The sequence below is a fragment of the Pteropus vampyrus genome, unplaced genomic scaffold (genome assembly GCF_000151845.1).
Source record: "Pteropus vampyrus isolate Shadow unplaced genomic scaffold, Pvam_2.0 Scaffold522, whole genome shotgun sequence".
NCBI classification, from domain to species: domain Eukaryota; kingdom Metazoa; phylum Chordata; class Mammalia; order Chiroptera; family Pteropodidae; genus Pteropus; species Pteropus vampyrus.
Window position 1 is genome coordinate 492,792 of NW_011889303.1, and position 19,204 is coordinate 511,995.

The following is a 19,204-nucleotide window of genomic DNA, read 5'->3' on the forward strand; positions in this document are numbered from 1 at the left end:
GTTCCTTGTAGCTGGGAGGCTCAGCTTCCTCTGGAAGCTCCACCTCCTCTGCAAGCTCCCATCCTCATTCCCCGGAGCAGATCCTACAGTTCCTGTTTCAGAACCTTCCTTGTCCTTTGCACCTATGAATGACTGTCTACCCCATCCCCCCACATGCATGATTGCCTATCTTTCCTTGCCATGCCTACTTCCTCCAAAGGAACCAACCTCTTAGGGTTATTTGGGTTCTCCCTCCCGAAGTTTAAAGTCTTTTATCCTCTGACCTATCCTGGCACAAATACATTCTGAGGTTATCTCCTCACTTTAAAAAAAGCTAACTCATATTGAGCTCATACTGGGTGCAAAGGAATGTACTAAGCATTTTCTACGAAATAGTAATTCCTCATTTAATTGTGACAATGAGTCTGTGAGTTAGTTGCCGTAATTATTCCCATTTTACAGATAAGGATACTGAGGGTCAGAGATCATACAGTAAATGGCAAAATTGGGTTTGAACCCTGGCTATTTAACTGCTCCTGCCTGGTATAGTCCAGTGTGGTTCTATATGGTCCTAACATTCTTTTCCACGCCATCTCCAAAGCCACTTTTCTGTGGCTGCTCACTTTCTTCTGTTCATTCCAAAGATCTAGCATCACAGGGAAAATGAGCAGAGACCCTCAGCTTTCTGTTTCCTTACCTGCGCCATTCTTGGGTACAGGAGCTGTACCTCTGTTCTCCACAGTGCTTGTGCACACACATAGGTTTTGCTGAATGAGCAAACAACTCCTGCCTCTAGTTTATAGGCATGCGCTAAATCTCTTCTTAGGATTACAAATACTGCCACCCAGGGAAGGAGTGGGAAGCAAGAACAATGAGAAGAGGCTGCAGGAAGACAGTTCAGCTGAAAGAATTTTCTTAGAGGCAGAGTAGTCTGGAGATGGAACCGATTGTCATCTCTCTCATTATGGAGGAGATTCAGCACTGGGGTGGGATGGGGGCTAGACCATGTATCCTTGAAGTTCTCCAGCCCCGAGAAGATGAGATTCTGCACCTCAGATGCTGCTGGGTAGAGTAGAACTAAAATTGTAAGAGACAGTGCTCCTGGTTCCTGGGACAGTACTCTCCCCAAGACAGTGAGCCTGCTGCAGCCTTCCTAGGTGGGGCACATTGGGTCATTCATAAAGCGAAGGTGGCAGTTAAGTCCTCTCAGCCTGGATCACAATTGCCCAAGGAAAGTATCGCAGGTGTCGGACAAATGCAGATAAAAGACAGCTAAACGCTTGCTGTGACCCACATGTAGGGGAACCTTCTCCTCCCCAGTGGTGGTTGGAGCTTCTGGAGCCTGGAACTGTAATGATGGTGAACAGTGGCAATTGTTGTTTTGCTGCTACAGGTGACTCTGGTAGCTTTTCATTACAGAAGTGAATAGGATTATGTGCTAAAGATTCATGGGAAAAGAGCTGTCATGCCAGGAGGGAGAGGCCATAGAGATGGCAGAAACCACAGATCCGCTACGAGGATTCTCATGAGAGGGTGCTGTACAATGACAGGATAAGAGGGCTTTGCGGTCCTGTGAGCATAATGTGAAACTGTAATTTTTCTTTTGTTCTGTGTTTGAATTTTCAGTAAGAGAAGGAGGAGACTAAGCAGGAAGGAGTCATGGCCTCTGATGCCAGTCACGCACTGGAAGCTGCCCTGGAGCAGATGGACGGGATCATAGCAGGTACGGGCAGGGAACCTAATGTCTGGTGGCTCGTCCCCCACACCTGAGAAACTGTTTTCTCTCACTTTTCTTTTTGGCACAGAGAGAAGCCCCTCGTTAGATTTATTTTATTTTATCGTGTATGCCATCTCTTTTCTAAGAGTATAAACTTCTGGAACACTGATTTCTGGTGTGAGTTTCAGTCTCTGTTGAGACAGGGTGGATGTACCATATGTTAGGACGCATCTAACTATTTCACAGTTTGGATCCTGGCTGCAAGGCGATTTGGGTGCAATGAGATTGACTTTATTATAAATTCTTCAGAGCACATTATGGCTTATTACAGTCGAGCTGAAACTCGAAGTCTAGCAGACTTTGCCACCTAAATGCAGGTGTCAGCTCACTTCCCTAGCTGGTCTCCAGTGTGTTTGGGGGTCAGGAGGCAGTTTTGTATTCTTTTACCTCATCATCTAAAGAATTTCTTTATGCCATATTGTTTTCTTATGCATCAACTGTTTGGCTTCATGTTTGCATTAGCCAGTTATTCTCTAGAAGAGATCCAGCAAAACTGGTTAGGAAGAGCATGCCAATTGGCTGTTCGGGCTGATTAACTCCTTGACTGTGGCAACTGAGCCTATATTGGTTAGAACAAACCTGTCATGGAAAATCTTTCCCAAAGGGCCCAGGTTTTCTTTCTAGCCTTACCTGATACAGGTCAGTGGCCCTGTTTGCTGATTGGGTGTGCTACTTTGGGGCTTTGCGCCTTGTTGTGTGGAGCTATGGTTGGAGAAGTTTTAGGCTGAATATGGCAAGAGCCCAGGACGTGCACGGGTACCTGACACTGCCTCCCTTCAGGCGTTTGCTTTTCCTGCCATCCTGCAGAGATACATCTGACTCACAGGGTTCTGGCTGTTTGCGCCTGGGGTGGGAGCAGTTCTCTGTGTGTGGGAGCTTCTTCATGGTACTGGTGGCACTGTAACATGTTCTAGCTGTCTTCTGTCAGGCATTTAATTTCTCAGGGAACAGAAGGGCCCTTGAGAGGCTGTGACTAATGTCCCACTTTCCAGAGGCTCCATAAATTGGGATGTCCTATTCTAGGTTAGGGCCTCTAAAATTCTATTGAGGGGAAACAGTCAAGAGCATGGATTTCCTAGCAATCCTTTCGGAAAATCTTATCTAGAAGCTGCCAGGGGCTTGTGTGTATTGAGATCAGAGCCACAAGGTCAGACCCTCAGACTGGCTCAGGTCATCACTGCTGAGCCCTCAGCCAAGGAGCTAGGAAGAGACTCAGAAAGCTTCTGGCAGAGAGCGCAGAGCTCTTGGATGGCTGTGAGGGATGAATAAGACACCTCCTAAAGAAGGCAGCCTTGTGTGGGGTCAGTTCCTCTTTCTTCCTCCTAATTTCTCCACACTGGCATTCCTAAAATGACAAAGCCTCTGGCAGAATCCCCTATCTCTGAGAGAATTATGTGGCTGGATCCTCAGGGCCTTGCCTTGGTGCAGGATCTGTAGGCAAGTCTCTGGGATGGGTGTGGAGGGAGTGGTCCTGCCTGTGGTATGGAACCTGGGAGAACCATCCTTCTGCTCTTCCAGAACAATGAGCTCCTTCCTCCTTCCACTTCCTTAGTCCTCCACCCTGGCCAGTTCTTTCTGGAAGGGCTTCCTGGGCCACTCTGTCAGGAGCAGGTTTGAGAGTTTGATAGAGAGGCAGTCTAAGACATTCCAAGGCATTCTTTGTAGATTACTCAGGGGGAGCATTTGTAGCCAGACTGCTTATTTAAATTCCGACTCTACAAATCCTGCAAGTTACTTGTATGATCTGTGCCTCAGTTTCCTCATATTTAAAATGGGAATAAGAATAGTATCTGCCTTAGAGGGTTGCTGTGCTTACACATGTAAGGTGCTTAGAACAGTGCCTGGCGTGTAGTAAGCTCTATAAAATGTTAGATCTTGAGAAATTAATGAAGGACAAAATATCCTTATGTGAAGTCTTCTCAAGGGACACAGTAGAGTTCTCATTTATTCAGGCCCTTATTTGACTCTCTGAAGTTTTGAGGTTTTCACTGGATAAGGCCCGTGCTTGCCTCATTAGACTCAGCCAGCATTTATAAGTTAATACATCGTATTCTGAGGATATCTGTTCTGTTCTTGCCCTCTTATAGACCATCTTCCACAGAGCAGTCCTTAAAATGTACATCAAATTACATCACTCTTCTCCCAAAAACTCTTCAATGGCTTCTCATCTCAGGTTAAAATCTGAATCTCTCGTCATAGCCAGCACTGTCCTGCGTGATTTGGCCTTAGGCTCCCTTTATGGCTGTATCTCCTGTCCACTTTCCCTCTGTCTCATCTCACTTTGGTCATGTGCTCCAGATGTCCCGGGGCCTTTGTGTCTGCTGTCCCTTCTGCTGGAATGCTATCCTCTAGGTACACTAAGGTCGGGTCTCTGGTGAAATGTCACCACATCAGAGAGATTTCCCCTGACCCTGTCTAATATAGCAACTCCCCACATCACACTCTGTCCTCATACTGTTTATATTTCTTTATAGCACTTATCACCACCTGACCTAATTCATTTATTTTTGTCTCTATGTATTGTCTGCCTCCTGTACCAGAATATAAGTTCCATGAGGACAGAGGCTTTGCTGCTCCATCTCCAGTGCCTCGCTTGGTCTGCAGTACCTAATAGGTGTTTCATAAACATTTGTCACATGTATATTTTATTTACTTTTGTGAACAGGCTCTCTTTTTCATTGGTTAGGAGGCAGTTGGTAGTTTCTGTTCATATCCTCAATTTGGCTGCATACTGAACTTTGTTATTTTCTCTACTAGTGCCTTTGTTTGGCTGATTCTTTTGAAATAACAACTCACGAATTGTTTTGAAGACTCAGTGGTTGGCATGTCCTGTGAACCATCTTTTAAGTATTAATTGGCTACACAGACATTTGATAGGAGCTATCTGACAGATAATTCAACACTGAGGTTATTAATGAGAGTTGGGAGGACATATGTTCTATGCCATTTGTGATGAAAAGAATGATAATTATTGAATACCTTTGTGCTGGACCCTTTTCCTCAGGATTATTAATACCATCCTCATCTTCAACATCATTGGGCTGAACTGAACCAAAGGGCTTAGGCATTTTTATGGTAGTTACTGTGGACTACGGAGTTAGAATGTTGGGGATTGAATCCTAGCTTGGCCACTTACTGCTGGTTGTGGGATCTTTAGGCAAATAGCTTAATTTCTCTGAGCCTCAGTTTCCTAATATATAAATCAGTGGTAATATTAGTACCTATCTCCTATTATTGGGACAATTAAATTAATGCAAATAAGGCACCAAGTACTCATTTGGTGTAAGTTACTAATACTAATATCAACTTATTCTGTTGCTATTAATATTGACATTATTATTTTTGCTACCCAAGGTCATAGTGCTGGTAAATTGCAAAACTAAGAAATGAGTCCAGGGCCATCCGAGTCTCTTCTGGGCTTCTTTCACTTCTGTGTTGGTTTTATGATGGTGTAGAGTAGAGCCCTGGGGACTCTGTGGGGCTATCTATAGGAGAAAAGAGTTAGTTAGGAGCAGCGTCCATTCGTATTGTTGCTCCCAGTCCCTTAGCCAGAGTGACTTTGCTCTCATCTCTCTTACACATTAGACTTTGCAGTAAGAGTTCATTTGCTTAAAGGGTAGCACAGCTAAAAGAAAGTTTCACACTGTGTCACCACATTGTGATACCACAGATTCTGCAGAAATGACATTTTCGTGTGAACGTTTAAGTCATCTTTTCTTTAATTCCATTTTCTTATTAATTTGAAGTCAAACGATATCAAGTAGTGCCAACATTACCAAAATACAATTGCTTTTGCATCTGTTAAAGTATTCAAGTGTGTACCCAAGGACTGTATTCCCTCACTTTATGAAAACACAATTACCACTTATTTCAATGGAAGAAAATGTTATAGGCCTTCTGCATACCCCAAATCATGTGAAAACAACTGGATCCTTATGAAAACAAACAATTCCTTCTGTAATGATTATTCATAATCATAACACTGCATAATAAGGAATTTCCCTTAATTAATTACTGTATAGTATGATAGGCTACTGTTCACTTTCCAAAACTCTTTCCAAAAAAGAATACACTTAGGACATGTTTATTAGCGTTTATATAATTAAACATTTAATGCAAAAAAAAAAAAAAAAAGTGGCCCTCTTCTCCAATCAATGCAAACACTGCAGGAGATTATCATTCCCATAAACAACCAGGGCAGGAATACTCTGAGAGGACATCCTGATGTTTAGGTGTCAAACACGCCCCTCCTGAGCCATAGTCTGGTGACCCTCATCTCAAAGCACTCAGTGGCTCTAGCAGTGTGAGATAGAGAAGTGCCATGTGAGCAGAAATATGACTATTAAATGAAACTTTTTGTAAAGTTTAATTCTTGAAACCTGAATGGGTGTATCCCAGGTATGACTACTTGATTGGAACCCTGGAATTTTATGCCAGAAAATTGGGTAGAGGTGGCTATTAAAGACTCCAGGACCCTTGTCAAAATGATTTGTTTCTAGTACAAAAGACCACTGTTGTAGCTTCTGGTACATGTTAACTTTTGATTTCATTGTCTCCTGGTTAGTCCCTGTGATTCACCTGCAAATAACACTCTAATTGAATCACACTGTTGACAACTGAAAGTGAACTATGTATTGCTTAATTATATCCTTCTGGATGGCCCTGAGCAACTGCCAGATATGTTAATTTTGCAGAGGGCTTAATTTATGGGCTAACAGGTGCAGTGGCTCCTCTGTGAGGCCACTTCTGTAACAGGACCAGAGAATCCCATGGTGAGGACACAGAGGACACTTATTCCTCCTCACTGTGGCAGGAGGTTACTCATGCGATTATCTGCAAGCTGTACCCATCGATGAGAAGTAGTAAAAAGGAGTCTATTTAAGGACAGCTACAAAAGAGTTTGCTCTATCCAGGCCTTTCTGTCAATTCTGGATTTTCATTTTGTTTAAGATTTAAAGATTGGGGGCAGAGTAAGTTCTGATCAAGACAGATTATTCACCTGGGCCCATAATGATGAGTCCATGCTCAGAAGAGGTAGCCAGTCTTGTCCATGCTCTCTCTGAGGTAGATCAGCATGTAGCAGTCATCAGTAACAAAGCTGTCTGATCCCTGTTCAGGATTCAGGTTGAGAGTGTTCTGCTATGACATTGACCTGAAGAGTCAAAGTGAAAGTTGAGGTGTGTAGTGGGCTCAGATGTCAAAGACTACCCTTTGTATAAAGAGGTTGAAATGGCCCAGAGTGGCAAGCACTGTTCAACAGCCATCATCCTCTTTTTTCTAGTTGATTTACTGAGGATATTGCCTTTTTGCATCCTGGCTTTATGCAGAGGTCTCCCATCCAATCTCTCCCTTTGATTAGGCCCTAAGCATTATCTCCTGTCCTCAAGTGGCGCATTCAAATCCAGGTATTAGGATATCAGGGAAGTGGCAGTGGCCTTCAGGGCAAAGACCAGCTCAAATGCTCTTCCTAAGGTTCTGAACTTTGAAGGTTTCTTTCAGTTCAGTTGCTTAAAAAAGTCTACATATGTGTGTTTTTGCATCTTTGGGTGTTCTAGGAGGGTCTTCTCTATGCTACTAGCCTGCCTCTCTCTACTCTTTTGCTGGTATAACGCTGTTACCTTCCTTGGCTTATGGGCCCCTTCTTCCATCTTCAAAGCCAGCAATGGCCAGTTGAGTCCTCACATCACATCTCTCTGACCTAATCTTCTGTCTCCCTCTTCTGATTTAAGAGCTCCTGTGATTAATAAGCCAAGATAATCTCCCCATCTCATGACTCTTAATCACATCTGTAAAGTCTCTTTTACCATACAAGTTACACATATGTAGCTTCCAGGGTTTAGGATAGGATATCTTTGGTAGGAGTGTCATTATTCTGTCTAGCACAAGAATCAATAAACAAAACATCTTTATTCTCTTCCTTCATTTTAAACCAATTAAGGAATAGATCAGACATCAAGTTTATAATTAGTTTTACTGATTAGGAAAGTTAGCTCGATCTGAAGCTGCAATTAGGATTTTGAGTACCACTCATCACACACACACACACACATGCACGCACGCACGCACGCACGCACACACACACACACACACACACACGTTTATACCCAACATTTAACTTAATTCCAAAATACAGACTTCCACCTAGCTGGGGCAGAGCTGGTCTCAGAAAGCCTCTCTAAGGATAATGCTTACATCCAGGGACAGGCGGCTTTGGAGAGAATTCCTTCTTTCAGCTCTCTCATCAGAGGAGGCATTCCTCCTTCAGAGGAAAAATTGAGTGAGGGGAGGCAAGGGAGAGGCCACAAATGTGGCTGTAGTTGAAACCACCCTCCCTTCCCATGGAAATATGAAAACAGGAATAAGTATCCCTGATAATAGTTCCTGATTTTGTTGAGACTTCCTGTATGGCCTTGTCTGCAGTCAGTTTTGGTAAAATGTTTAATGTATGCTTAAGCACAATGTGCCAGCTCTAGTTGTCTGGGACATAGTTCTTTATATGTCCTTTGTTGTTCTAATATGTCACTCCTTTATTTTTCTTTTTCTTTTGGGGTCTGCTTGATCTATCATTTCCCAAGGGAGATGGTTACAATGGGACTTGATTCTGTAAAATTGTGTTTAGAAATTGGTAATCGAAGTTCATCAGTGAGAAAGTCTATAATTTTTTCTTTGTAGTACTCAGGATGCTAAGTTGCATAAGTCCAAGGTCACTATTCACACTCTGATCTACAAGTTGTACTATCAGTTTCTCTTTATCGAGTGAGCTGATAGCATTCTCTTGTTTTCTATACTGAATGAAATAGATTAGAATTATTAATTTCTTGAAGGTTTGATAGAACTTGCAAAAGCATTTTTTTCCTCTGGAAAAAAAATTTAATTATGGTTTAATATTTTATAGAACTATTCAGATGATTTTTAAATTTATTTTTATCATTTTATCCAGTGACTTTGTGTGTGTGTGTGGCTGTTTTTAACAGTGCGATCAAAATACTTCCTCCATTGTATGGAGTATTTAGTTTTATCTTTTTGAGCACTTTATATTTCAGTCATTCAGTATCTTAATTGTTGTATGTCTCTCTTGATAACCTCAAAGAACTGGATTTAATTTATCCTCTTATTCAAATATTTGAGTTTAAATAGGTGAGTTTGTAATTATTATATGCATTTATAATTATAATTGCAGGTATGCATGTGCTCGTTTTTCCATTTTATGTTGTCCAAGGCCACAGAGTTATATAAAGTTAATGAAAATCTCAGTCTACTCACTTACTTTTGGCCTGGCTCATCCTACATTTTTAAAGGGGTGTATAGTGTGTATTTGTGTGTGTATATTGAAATGTGTCCAGGATGGAGGATTACTCAGCAATTGTGTGGAGAATGGAGGTCTTGCTCTGCTTCTGTCCATTTTCTTGACTGGAGTCTGGCTGGAGCCCTTCTCAGTCAGCTCGAAATTGGATCTGCAGGAGCCAGAGAGTGCTGAGCACACACCAGCGTGTGGGTAATTGGGCAGTTTCCTAGCTCCCCAGAGCCACAGACTTGTTTGTGGATTGTGATCCATGATTCCCTCTATCCTGCACTTTCAGCAAGCAAACAGGCAATCAAATGGTAATTGTTTCCTTCTGTGTGGATTTCACATTCCAGAGGCTGCCATGGTAAGTAGGAAGTTGGCACTTAGAAGTAAAGGGACCTGGAAATAGACATCAGGCCTGCAGTAAAACCATGGAGGTGGTGGCCCTACAGTCCACATTTTCCAGCAGAAGCCAGATTTCAAATATTTTATCCCATTTGCCTTTTAAACAATCCAAATGCCCTAGAAATTCCACCATCTAAGCTGTATTTTCTAAAGTGTTTCTTACTGCTGCTGAAAGAAGCACGGAAATTTTTTGTTAGATTGCGTCACCCCAGTTTTGCTTTGAAAAATATATCACTATACTTAGGCAAAGAAGGTTGTTTGTTTTGTTTTGTTTTTTAATGGTGGGGTTTAGAAAGGCAAAAACTGTCCTGTTTGGGACATATCAAATTAGAAAGATCTGAGCCAATATTTCAGATCTCTGAGGAAGTTCAAGTACTCCTCTTCTTAGCTATTCGTTCAAGCACATGTGCAGACATTCAGTCAGATTCCCCTTCGACATCTACTGGGCAGGGGCATGGTGCTAGGAACTCAGCTAACTATGATGGGGATTCTGCCCTCAGAGACTTCACAGCCCATAATGGGAAGATGAGTTGTGGACATACAGAGTAATTTATACAGGTTAGAAGTATGAGTATGTCAGGGGATATAGACCTCGCCCAGTTGGGAAGATCCAGAAAGGTTCCCGTTCAGCAAGCCAGCCTAGAGTCAGGGACCACCTCGGGATGAGAGGAGTAGAATGCAGACAAGGATGGAAAGAATTTTTGGTGGCCATCTGTGCAGACAAGCTACCACACTGACTTAGAAGAAAAGAAGGTTGTTAATCTAAAAGCTGAAGAATGGTATCTCATTGTTTTAGCTAGCATATCTATGGTCGCCGGTGAGGGCTGGCTGTGTTCCCCCAGTTGTCTAACAGTGTGAGCTTCCATATGTCAGTCCCGATGGGCACAGTCATTCACCTCTGACAGGTCTCTTCCTATCGCGCCCAGCCCAGGATTAAAGATGATCTCTGAAGGTTACTTTGTGAGTGATTCTGCTGAGGTAGAAGTGTCTTCTTAGGCTTCTTATCCATCTTGCCCCCGTCTCCTTTCACTATCTTTGCTCTTTTCCAGTTCCTGGCCCATGGTGTCCCAGCTTTCTTACCAAGGTTCCCACCTCTCTTTTGTTCTAGGCACGAAAATAGGTGCAGAAATTAGTGATGGGACCTGTGAGCCTGGACCGGCCTCCCCTGCCTCCTACACAAACCCCTTCCCGGTGATCCATCTCATTGAGGACCTGAGGCTGGCCCTGGAGATGCTGGAGCATCCTCAGGAAAGGGCAGCCCTCCTGAACCAGATCCCAGGCCCCACAGCTTTCTACATAAAGGACTGGTTCGAGGAGAGCTTGGTGAGTAGGCCCTTGGCCTATTTGGGGAACTACTGGGAAACATAATCCTGGAGCCCCTGAAGGGCCCCCACTGCCCGGGGCTATTACTTCATCTGTGCACCTTCCAGTCTTGCTTCCAGTCCAGTCAACCCCCACAAGGTGGTCCTCCCCAGGAAGAGGATAGAACCCAGTCAAACAGCTTAAGCTGTACAGTTGGCCTGCCTACATACTCTAGCCCTCTCCTGGGAAAGGAAATTCCTGGGCTAGAGATGAGCAAATATGGAAGGCTTTCCTCCCAGGTTACATGTACTACTCACTGAGTTGTAATCCCTAAATCCCTAGCTGGGGTGTCCACCCCCAGCTATATCCTCCGCTCCTCATTCCTTACAACAGACTAGAATCTTGTCATCTCATTCATTCCTTTACCTGTGCCCCTATTCTTCAGGCCTCCTTGCCCTAGAAATGTTTCCTATCCCTTGTAGAATGAGGGTTTCCTTAACCTCCTCCTGCTCTTTCTAGATTAAACCCTCATACCTCCTAGTCTCTAAGGGAAGCAGATGAGTAACCAAAGCTGTAAATATGTGGCTTTGGTTACCCATCTCCCTCCCTGTGGAGACCAGATGGTCAACATTAAGAGACTAGTAACATCTGGGAATGGGTCAGGAGGGAAGCTGGCCCACTGAGGAAGTGATCTGCAGTGCAGCCATTTGAGGACTGGAGGGAGGAATCTGGGAAGCTAGAAGAAGCATGTGATTACCTAAGCCGAGTTTGAGGATGAAAGCCGGGGTGCAGTCTTTTAAAGCAGGAGTCTCCAACTCCTGGGCCGTGGACTGGTACCAGTCTGTGGCCTCTTAGGAACCAGGCTGCACAACAGGAAGTGAGCAGCAAGCAAGCGAAACATCATCTATATTTTCAGTCACTCCCCAGCATTAGCATCACTGCTTCAGCTCTACCTCAGATAATCGGGAATTAGATTCTCATAGGAGCGCCAGTCTCTGGTGTCAAAAAGGTTGGGTCCGATGTTTTAAAGCTAGAGTCCTACAAACCCGAGCCAAAATTCAAAAGTATCCATAGCATTAGGAAGGCAGGAACGGGACCACTAAATGGGGAGGGAGGGCTTTATGTTGGAAACTATAGACCAAGGATGTTGAGACAGACACCTTTGTCCAGAGATGTCATTTGTTACAGGTTACATCCCAGAAGTCCTAGACTACTTTCTGTTCCGGAGGCACTTGTCCTTGGGCTGTCCTGTCACCATGTGCCTGGGTCCCTCTGGTAACTCCCAGACAGCCTTCTCCACTGTCCCTGAAGCCTACATTAGGGTGCAGAGCGATTTTGCTCCACTCGAGACCTTACCACATATAACCAAGAGATTCACTCGAGTGGCTTCCCCAAGAAAAGCGTAGTCTGCCCAGAGTACAGAAAATAGCTGGTGTTTATATTCTTTCCTGTGTAGTTTACAGTGACTGTGTATGTGCTTTCACCTTGTTTAATGTGCCTGAACTGTGTGACTATTTCTCTAATATTGACATTTAGAATATTTTTAATCTTTCGCTAGTATATGGCACTGCTAGAAGATGTCTCTTTGTCTAAAAATATTTGTCTTTGTCTCTAGATCTTTCCTTAAGATAGAGTCCGAAAAGTGGTGTATAGAGTTAAACTAGGGTCATAATACAGGATGCTCAGTTAAATTTGAATTTTAGATAAGCGATGAATAATTTTTAATAAGCATGTCCCATGCAGTTTGCTAAATCTGGCAACTCTAATCCAAAGGTATTAATATTCCTTTAAGCCTTTGACACATTTTTCTGAACCTCTTTTCAGAAAGATTTTACCCATTTATATTTTCATTAACAGGACTTTTGTGCATCCTGATCAACAATAATCATTAAGATTTTTAAAAAGACAGCTTTACTAATTTCATAGGGAAATATTTTTATTGTTTTTTACATTTCTTTAATAGGAAGACTAAGTTTTTTTCCTCCATTGGTTTAGTATTTAATCTTCTGTATGAGCTTTAAACTTTTGATCTCATACCCCTATCTAAAAAAAATTTCTTTCTCCATATATACACATTCACCTATGCAGTCTTGTACTAATATATGTTAATTAGAAAACATTCCCCAAAGTAGAGATTTTTAAAGAACGGTTTAAAAAATAGTTCTAATATTTTCTTTCCACACACTCCAGTGATCACCACAGGTCCCTGGGTGTGCCTACCCCACCCTGGTCTATTCATAATCTATGCTTTTTTCTATTAGGATTTTAATGCTTTCCTTATATATTTAAATGGCCTTTATTAGCCCTTTGCTTTATTCTCCTTACAATGTTGTTAAATGTTGTTTATGGCTTATGGTGCTTTTTGAGACAGAATTTAAAAGGAATGCAAAGAACTCTTATCAGTCCTGTTTGGATTTCTTTTTTTTCCTTTTATCTCTACAAAGACCTTTCCTAACCTCATATCAAATAATATTCACCCGTGTCTTCCTTCAGTAGGTTAGTAGTTTGATTTGTATCTTTTTGTTAACTCTATTTTATCTGTAATACCTTTTATTATGCAGTATGAAATAGAGATCTAACTTTTGTAACTTATTTAAAAAAAAGTTTTTTAAATATTTTTGATCCAAAGGCAGTCGACGTGGTTGTTCATTTTTTGCAAGGTGCATTGCAAAAACAGCTTGCATTCAGATTTACAGATCTGTTTTGTGTTTATATCCAACAGTTGGAGAAATGCATTCCTTTGGAGAGATTTTCCTAAAAACTGTTGCATTCATAAATCTTTTAGAGTAATTATAGCCATCAGCCTATGAATGGTGTACTTTTCGGGGGTCAGAAGTTCATATAAACATTCCAAGATGCGAGGGCTGGATGTTAAGGTTTTGATTCTGGACAGCGACAGCCTGTCTGTATTTTAGGTCTTGAGACCTGAAGTCACATCTGAGCACACTCACATTCCGTAGTAGGTCTTATCAGTGTGGAAATAGGATTTAAAGCAGTGAACCAACCCACTGGTACTTTTTAGATTGGTACTTTTAGTTAGAAGCCCTTACTACTCAAATCGCGGTCTATGGACCAGCAGCTTTGGCCTTCCCTGGTAGCTCGTAGGAAAAAAGTGCAGAATATGGAACTTCCCCCGACCCCCGATCCCCACCCTATACTCACAGAACCATCTCCATGTGATTCATGTGCACATTAAAGTTTAAGAAGCACTGCTTCAAACCACAGAGACTCACTTGAATTATTTTAAAAATAAATTACATGTGGCTTAAAATCGGAACTAGTAAGGCTGCTTGAGGGATCAGGCAGGCAGTCCTCCCGTGCCTTCTCATTCATGCACTTTTTGCATCTTTACACTCTTCTCCTCTGTATACAACTGGCTTTGTCATATACCTCAGTTACTGCTTTGTCGTATGTTGGCCTGACATGGTCCAACTCTGCCTTGTGACATCCCCATCAGTTGGGATTTTTCTCCAGTAGAGTGGCATAAACAATAAGGAAGTATGTATGTCACTAACAAGATGGCAGAGGATGGGGGGGCAGGGTTAAATCAGTAGCTCTGGTATGGCTGCAAGGACTCTGGCTCCTCCCATCTTTCTACCCCACCTTTCTCAGGAGGTTGATTTTTCTTCAGACGTGTCCCCTAAAGGCAGGATGGCTACCGTAGCTCCAGCAATATAACCTCACACAGACACAAACATGTCCTTTTGCTCTTCTTTTGTAATTAGGAAGGACAATCTTTCTCTGAAACCCTTCTGCATACTTCTGTATGGTCCCAATGGTCAGCTTCGAGGGAGGCTGGGAAACAAGTATTGGCACTTTCATTTACCAGAGCAGTAGGTGGCCTCTGTCAGTAAGGAACCGTGGTGAATTGGGGGAAATGAATGGCCCTTAGGAAGACAGTGCAGAGCAACTGCCACACATCCTCAAGTTTTGATTTTATTTTTGTTGATTGCAAAATTATTTTTGTTTTCTTCGTGTGTGTGTGTGTGTGTGTGTGTGTGTGTGTGTGTGACAGAGAAAGAGAGATAGAACTCAAATTCCTAAAGGAGAGAATCTGATTGGCTTAGCTCATGATTTTTTGAGTTAAGTCTTCCAGGCATATGAAGAAATGGCAAGTGCAAAAGAAATAGAAATGAAAGACTTAATTTACAACAGCTATGGATTAGCTGCTCTTGGGTCAGTTGTCCACCCAAAGGCCAATCAGCTGTGGCGAGAGGAAATGGCTCACATGGTAGGACATGTGGTTTCTGCTGTTGCTGTTCATCAAGAACTGTGGGTCTTCAGGCACAAGAAAACAGGCTGTAGTCTACGGCCATGCCACCCTGAACAAGCCCAATCCCGTCCGATCTCGGAAGCTAAGCAGGGTCGGGCCTGGTTAGTACTTGGATGGGAGACCACCTAGGAAGACCAGGTGCTGTAGGCGTAAAAATTAAAAATAAAAAATAAGGGATTGTAAGCTGACAAGTTCCTTGCAATCTGTGAGGTCAACCAAGGGTTGCCTCACGCCCCAAAAAAGGCTGTAGAAGAGGTGGATGTGGGGGAGTGGTCGGTGGTTAGAATGGAATAAACTGCAGAGAGGCTAGTCCTGGACCCTTAAGTATATGTTTTATGTGGAGAGGGAGCTCCTGGTCCTAGTGCATCAGAGAGACTGTGGGTAGCTGTGCTTTGTTATGGTGGGGCTGGTTCCTCCCCTGCTGGGTGCTGGCAGGCCTGGACACAGAAAGATCAGCAGCAGCAGGGACTCTCTGAGGGGATAATTACAAATAGGCCAGACTCATCCTAAAGACCAAGTAGAGCAGACCTGGTAGAGCAGGAGTCAGAGTCCCTGGGCTGTGCGTGGGTTTCCAGGGTTCTGGAGCCTAACACAGGGTTCTCCCTTCCTTAACAGTCAAATGAGGAAAGGTAGGCTCTCGGCCTTGATGGGTATGTGTGGGGCTCTCTGAGCTGGGGACACCTTGTGGGGCTTCAATGAAGAAAGGAACACAGGGCCTGGATTCTCTTGTCTGAGAGCAGCGTCTTTGAATTCTGGGCCTATCCCCGGAAAGTTGGTGGAGCACCAGGGAGCTTCAGATTAGGCTGTTGTGTAGGGGCAGTTTCTTGCAGCCCAAGGCAAGCTGGGGCCTGACCTGCAGAGAAGCATCAGTGGGGCTGTCCTGTGCTGTGCAGCAGCAGAACAGTGCAACTCTCAGGAGTTGAAAAGGTCTTCTTTCATGTTTGATGGACAGGTCCAAGCTCAGGATCATAGAGGGCCTTAGAGGAGGAAGCTGAAGCCCAGGCTGGAAGGCTGAGGCACCTCTGATCTGATGGTAGCGAAGCTGAGTTCGAGAAAGGGGCAGCCTCCTTCCCCTCCCACTGCTACCTTCTAGACCTGTGGTGATGTGGGGGGCGATGCCCTTAGAGAGAGCATGGCCATTCCCGGTCGAGAGCCCCCAAACCCTGCCAGATGGTCCTGAAGGTAGGAGAGGAGAACAGTGCTCATTAGTGGCCCTGATAATTACCACAGGCAGGAAGGGGCTGCTGCTACTATGGCCACTTCCAGGAATCTGTCTGTAGCTTTAGCTGGAAGGGGCATCACTGTCCCTCAACATCTACTTGGCTGGGCTGGGTAGAAGCTGCTTGGGTAGATCTAGGGCCACGCTGGGTGGTTGAGACCATACAGGAGCCAGTCAGCCAGCATCCAGTGAGCCCTACAGGGCTGGGGACAGCCAGGTGGTGAGGAGAAGTGGATTAAGCCTGGTGCACAGTGGTGACGCAGGTCCCTGCACAATGCTCAAGAGATACCAGAGCCAGCAGAGTCTCCAGATGGAACAGCTCTGGGTACCCTCTAACAGTCTGGAATATATACTTTTGATCTCCTACCAGGTACCAGTCTGTCCTGCTGTCTAATGGCATTGCATGTGGGCTGGGAGGATTCTTGGTGAAGACCTGAGGCTTCAGGAGCTCAAGATTAAGTCCAAGGAAAGACAGGCAAACCTAGCATCTGAGTGAGGGCAAATCAGGGCAGAGCCCAGGCTCTAGAGTAAGGGGGAGAGGTTAGTAGAGAACCTCCAGAGGGACTGTACTTTGGGCCCCTTTTTGGAAGCAGGGTTCAGGGAGTAGGCTTAACCCCAGCGGGAACCCAGGCTTTCCTCTGCAAAGTTGCAGGTGTCTGGTTAGTGTGCTTGGGCAGGTGGAAGGGAACTGGACCAGACTGAGTCAATGTGGGAGGTAGGAATGTATCAAAGGCCAGCACTCAGCCACTCACTTGTGTCTGGCTTTGGGCGAGCCTCATCTTTCCTCCTCTGGGACTCAGTTTTCCCACTGGAAATGACAGCTGGTTTGATAGTCTGTGAGAGCTGGCCAAGCATTTTAGTTCTGCAGTTTGTCGAGAGGGTATGTTAAGTGGCCTCCTGTATTCACCAGCCTTTGCCTTCCACAGTCTAGACCTTTTGGTTTCCAAAGTGGAGGCAGGTTAGGGAGCCTCTCTAGGTGCAGCTGCCCAGGGTCAGGGCTCAGTGGAGGCTGACATCTCAAGAGCAGTGAAACAGGATGTCCCGAATGGGCAGCCTCTGCTAGGCCTGGCTGGGCTGGGGGAGTGAGGCCCCATCTGGGATATGTGCTCACTTGACATCCTCCTGGTCAGTTCAGGTATCCTCAGTTACTTTTTTTTTTTTTTTTTTATGGTGACATTGGTTAACGAAATCCAGTAAGTTTCAGGTGTACAATTAAAGAGTAAGGCATATATATATACATTACATTGTGTGTTTACTGCTCATAGTTAGATTTCTTTCTGTCACCATCTCAGTTACCTTCTTAACTATCCTCAAGAAACAAAGGAAGAGACCCAGGCCCAGGAGGGCACATGGCCACTCGCTTCCTTAGCTCAAGTACCTCGTCGCAGATGGCGGCTTCTTCAGCTCCCAGCTCCTCAGACAAAGCCCAGGAAGTCCTGCCAGATTCAGCTTGCAATCTTTTATTCTGGCCAAAGAAGCGAATCTGTTTACCATATTGAAAAGCCAGAAGAGTTGCAAAAACGGTGGGGAGAAAAAGCTGTTTTTTGAATTATAAACCGTGAGCTTGAATTTCTCATTCATCTCTATCTTCGTTCTCCACCCAGGGTCTGGAACAAAAGATGGGCCGGGATATATGCGTATTGAATGTTTTCATTTTGAAAATTTAGACAAGAGTTTTATAGAAAAAAACCCTTTTTCTCTAGATCTTAAAAAGAGAAGGGGAAATTTGGTGCCCATTTTTCAAGAATAAAAAAAGCAGAGTCTCTGAGCCAATTTCCAGCCTGTGTTTCCTGCCCTCCACCTATGACAGGTGTGAACTTGAGTGAGAGCTCAGAAAGTCATAGGTGTCAGCAGTTTCTTTCCTGTGCTTGACTCCCAAGAAACTCCTGTCCTGGGCAGGGCTGGTGTGCCTGTGGGTGGAGTTCTTTGTGCCTATGCAATACTGGAAGAAGCCACTAGGTGGGAGTCAGGGACAAATTCTGGAAAGTCTAAATCCCAAAGAATAAGGTGTGGGCTTTACAAGAGAAAAATAGCAACCCCTCCCCCCCGACCCCCCGCCTTTTTCAATTAAAAAGATGACATAAGTACCTTATTAGTGAAACTGCTAGACAGTGCACCTGGGTCAACTGGCAAAGAGAGTTCTTTCCCATTTTCCTTGATACCCAGGGAACAAAGAGTAGGACTGGGAGGCCCCCACTGTTTGTGGACCCAGAGAAGAGATGGGAGAGCTGAAGGCTGGTCCTAGGGGCATAGATCTGACCTTACATTGTCATTGGTGAGAAGGCCTATTCAGACTCCCTAATTTCAGTGCCTTTTGCTGGAGCAGTATTAAGATGGCTCCCTCCTTTCAGGAGGCATTTCCTGATCCCCATGGCTGCCAAGTCCTGCTGTAAGGAAGCCTCCAGAATTATGGGGAATTTTGAATACACTTTTCCTGGCACAGCACCCCATATTGAGGTCTTCAGCCACTGCAAATTTAGCAGTTTTATTTTTCTTGGATTTTGACCCCCTCCCCTCGCCCCCACCACACATACACAAATTGTAACCTGATCTTTAAATTCTAGAGATCAGGCTTTTTTTCAGGCCTGATTTGAGGAGACTATTTCAACCCCTAAGAACCAATGTTTATAAATCACCAAGAATGTGCAAACACTGGTGAAAGAGCAAATAAATCTTCCCCACGCAATTTCCTGCTTCAGACCCTGGGGACATGGTGGGTGATGTTGCCAGGTTAGCATAACTTGAGGTCTGAGCATGTAGACACACAGCCACCCGTGAAGAAGGCCTGCCAGAGCCACATCCCCTGGAGCCTTCTGGCCTTTCAGGCACCTGCCGGTAGGCAGGCAGGCTCTGGAGAATTCCTGCTTCCAGGCAAACTTAGTACCCTGCAATTCAAGGAACTTCTGAAAGGGGTTTCCTAACCTCTTACTGCTCAAATCCTGTCCTGAGATCTGCAGCGTGAGC

General features: G+C 44.2%; 1 protein-coding gene and 1 non-coding gene across 2 annotated transcripts in view; both read left to right on the top strand.

Moving 5' to 3' along the window:
* The first annotated feature begins 1,608 nt into the window (after positions 1–1,608).
* PPFIBP2 (PPFIA binding protein 2) overlaps positions 1,609–19,204 on the top strand; it is a 97,719-nt gene continuing 80,123 nt past the window's right edge. Inside the window, exons 1-2 of the mRNA XM_023525064.1 lie at positions 1,609–1,702; positions 10,555–10,769. Of these exons, the coding sequence (XP_023380832.1) occupies positions 1,639–1,702; positions 10,555–10,769 (279 nt within the window). The 5' untranslated portion in view covers positions 1,609–1,638. The remainder of the gene's footprint in view (positions 1,703–10,554; positions 10,770–19,204) is intronic.
* LOC111733093 lies at positions 15,053–15,171 on the top strand. Its single transcript, XR_002777830.1, has one exon. It is a non-coding gene; the product is annotated as a 5S ribosomal RNA (ribosomal RNA).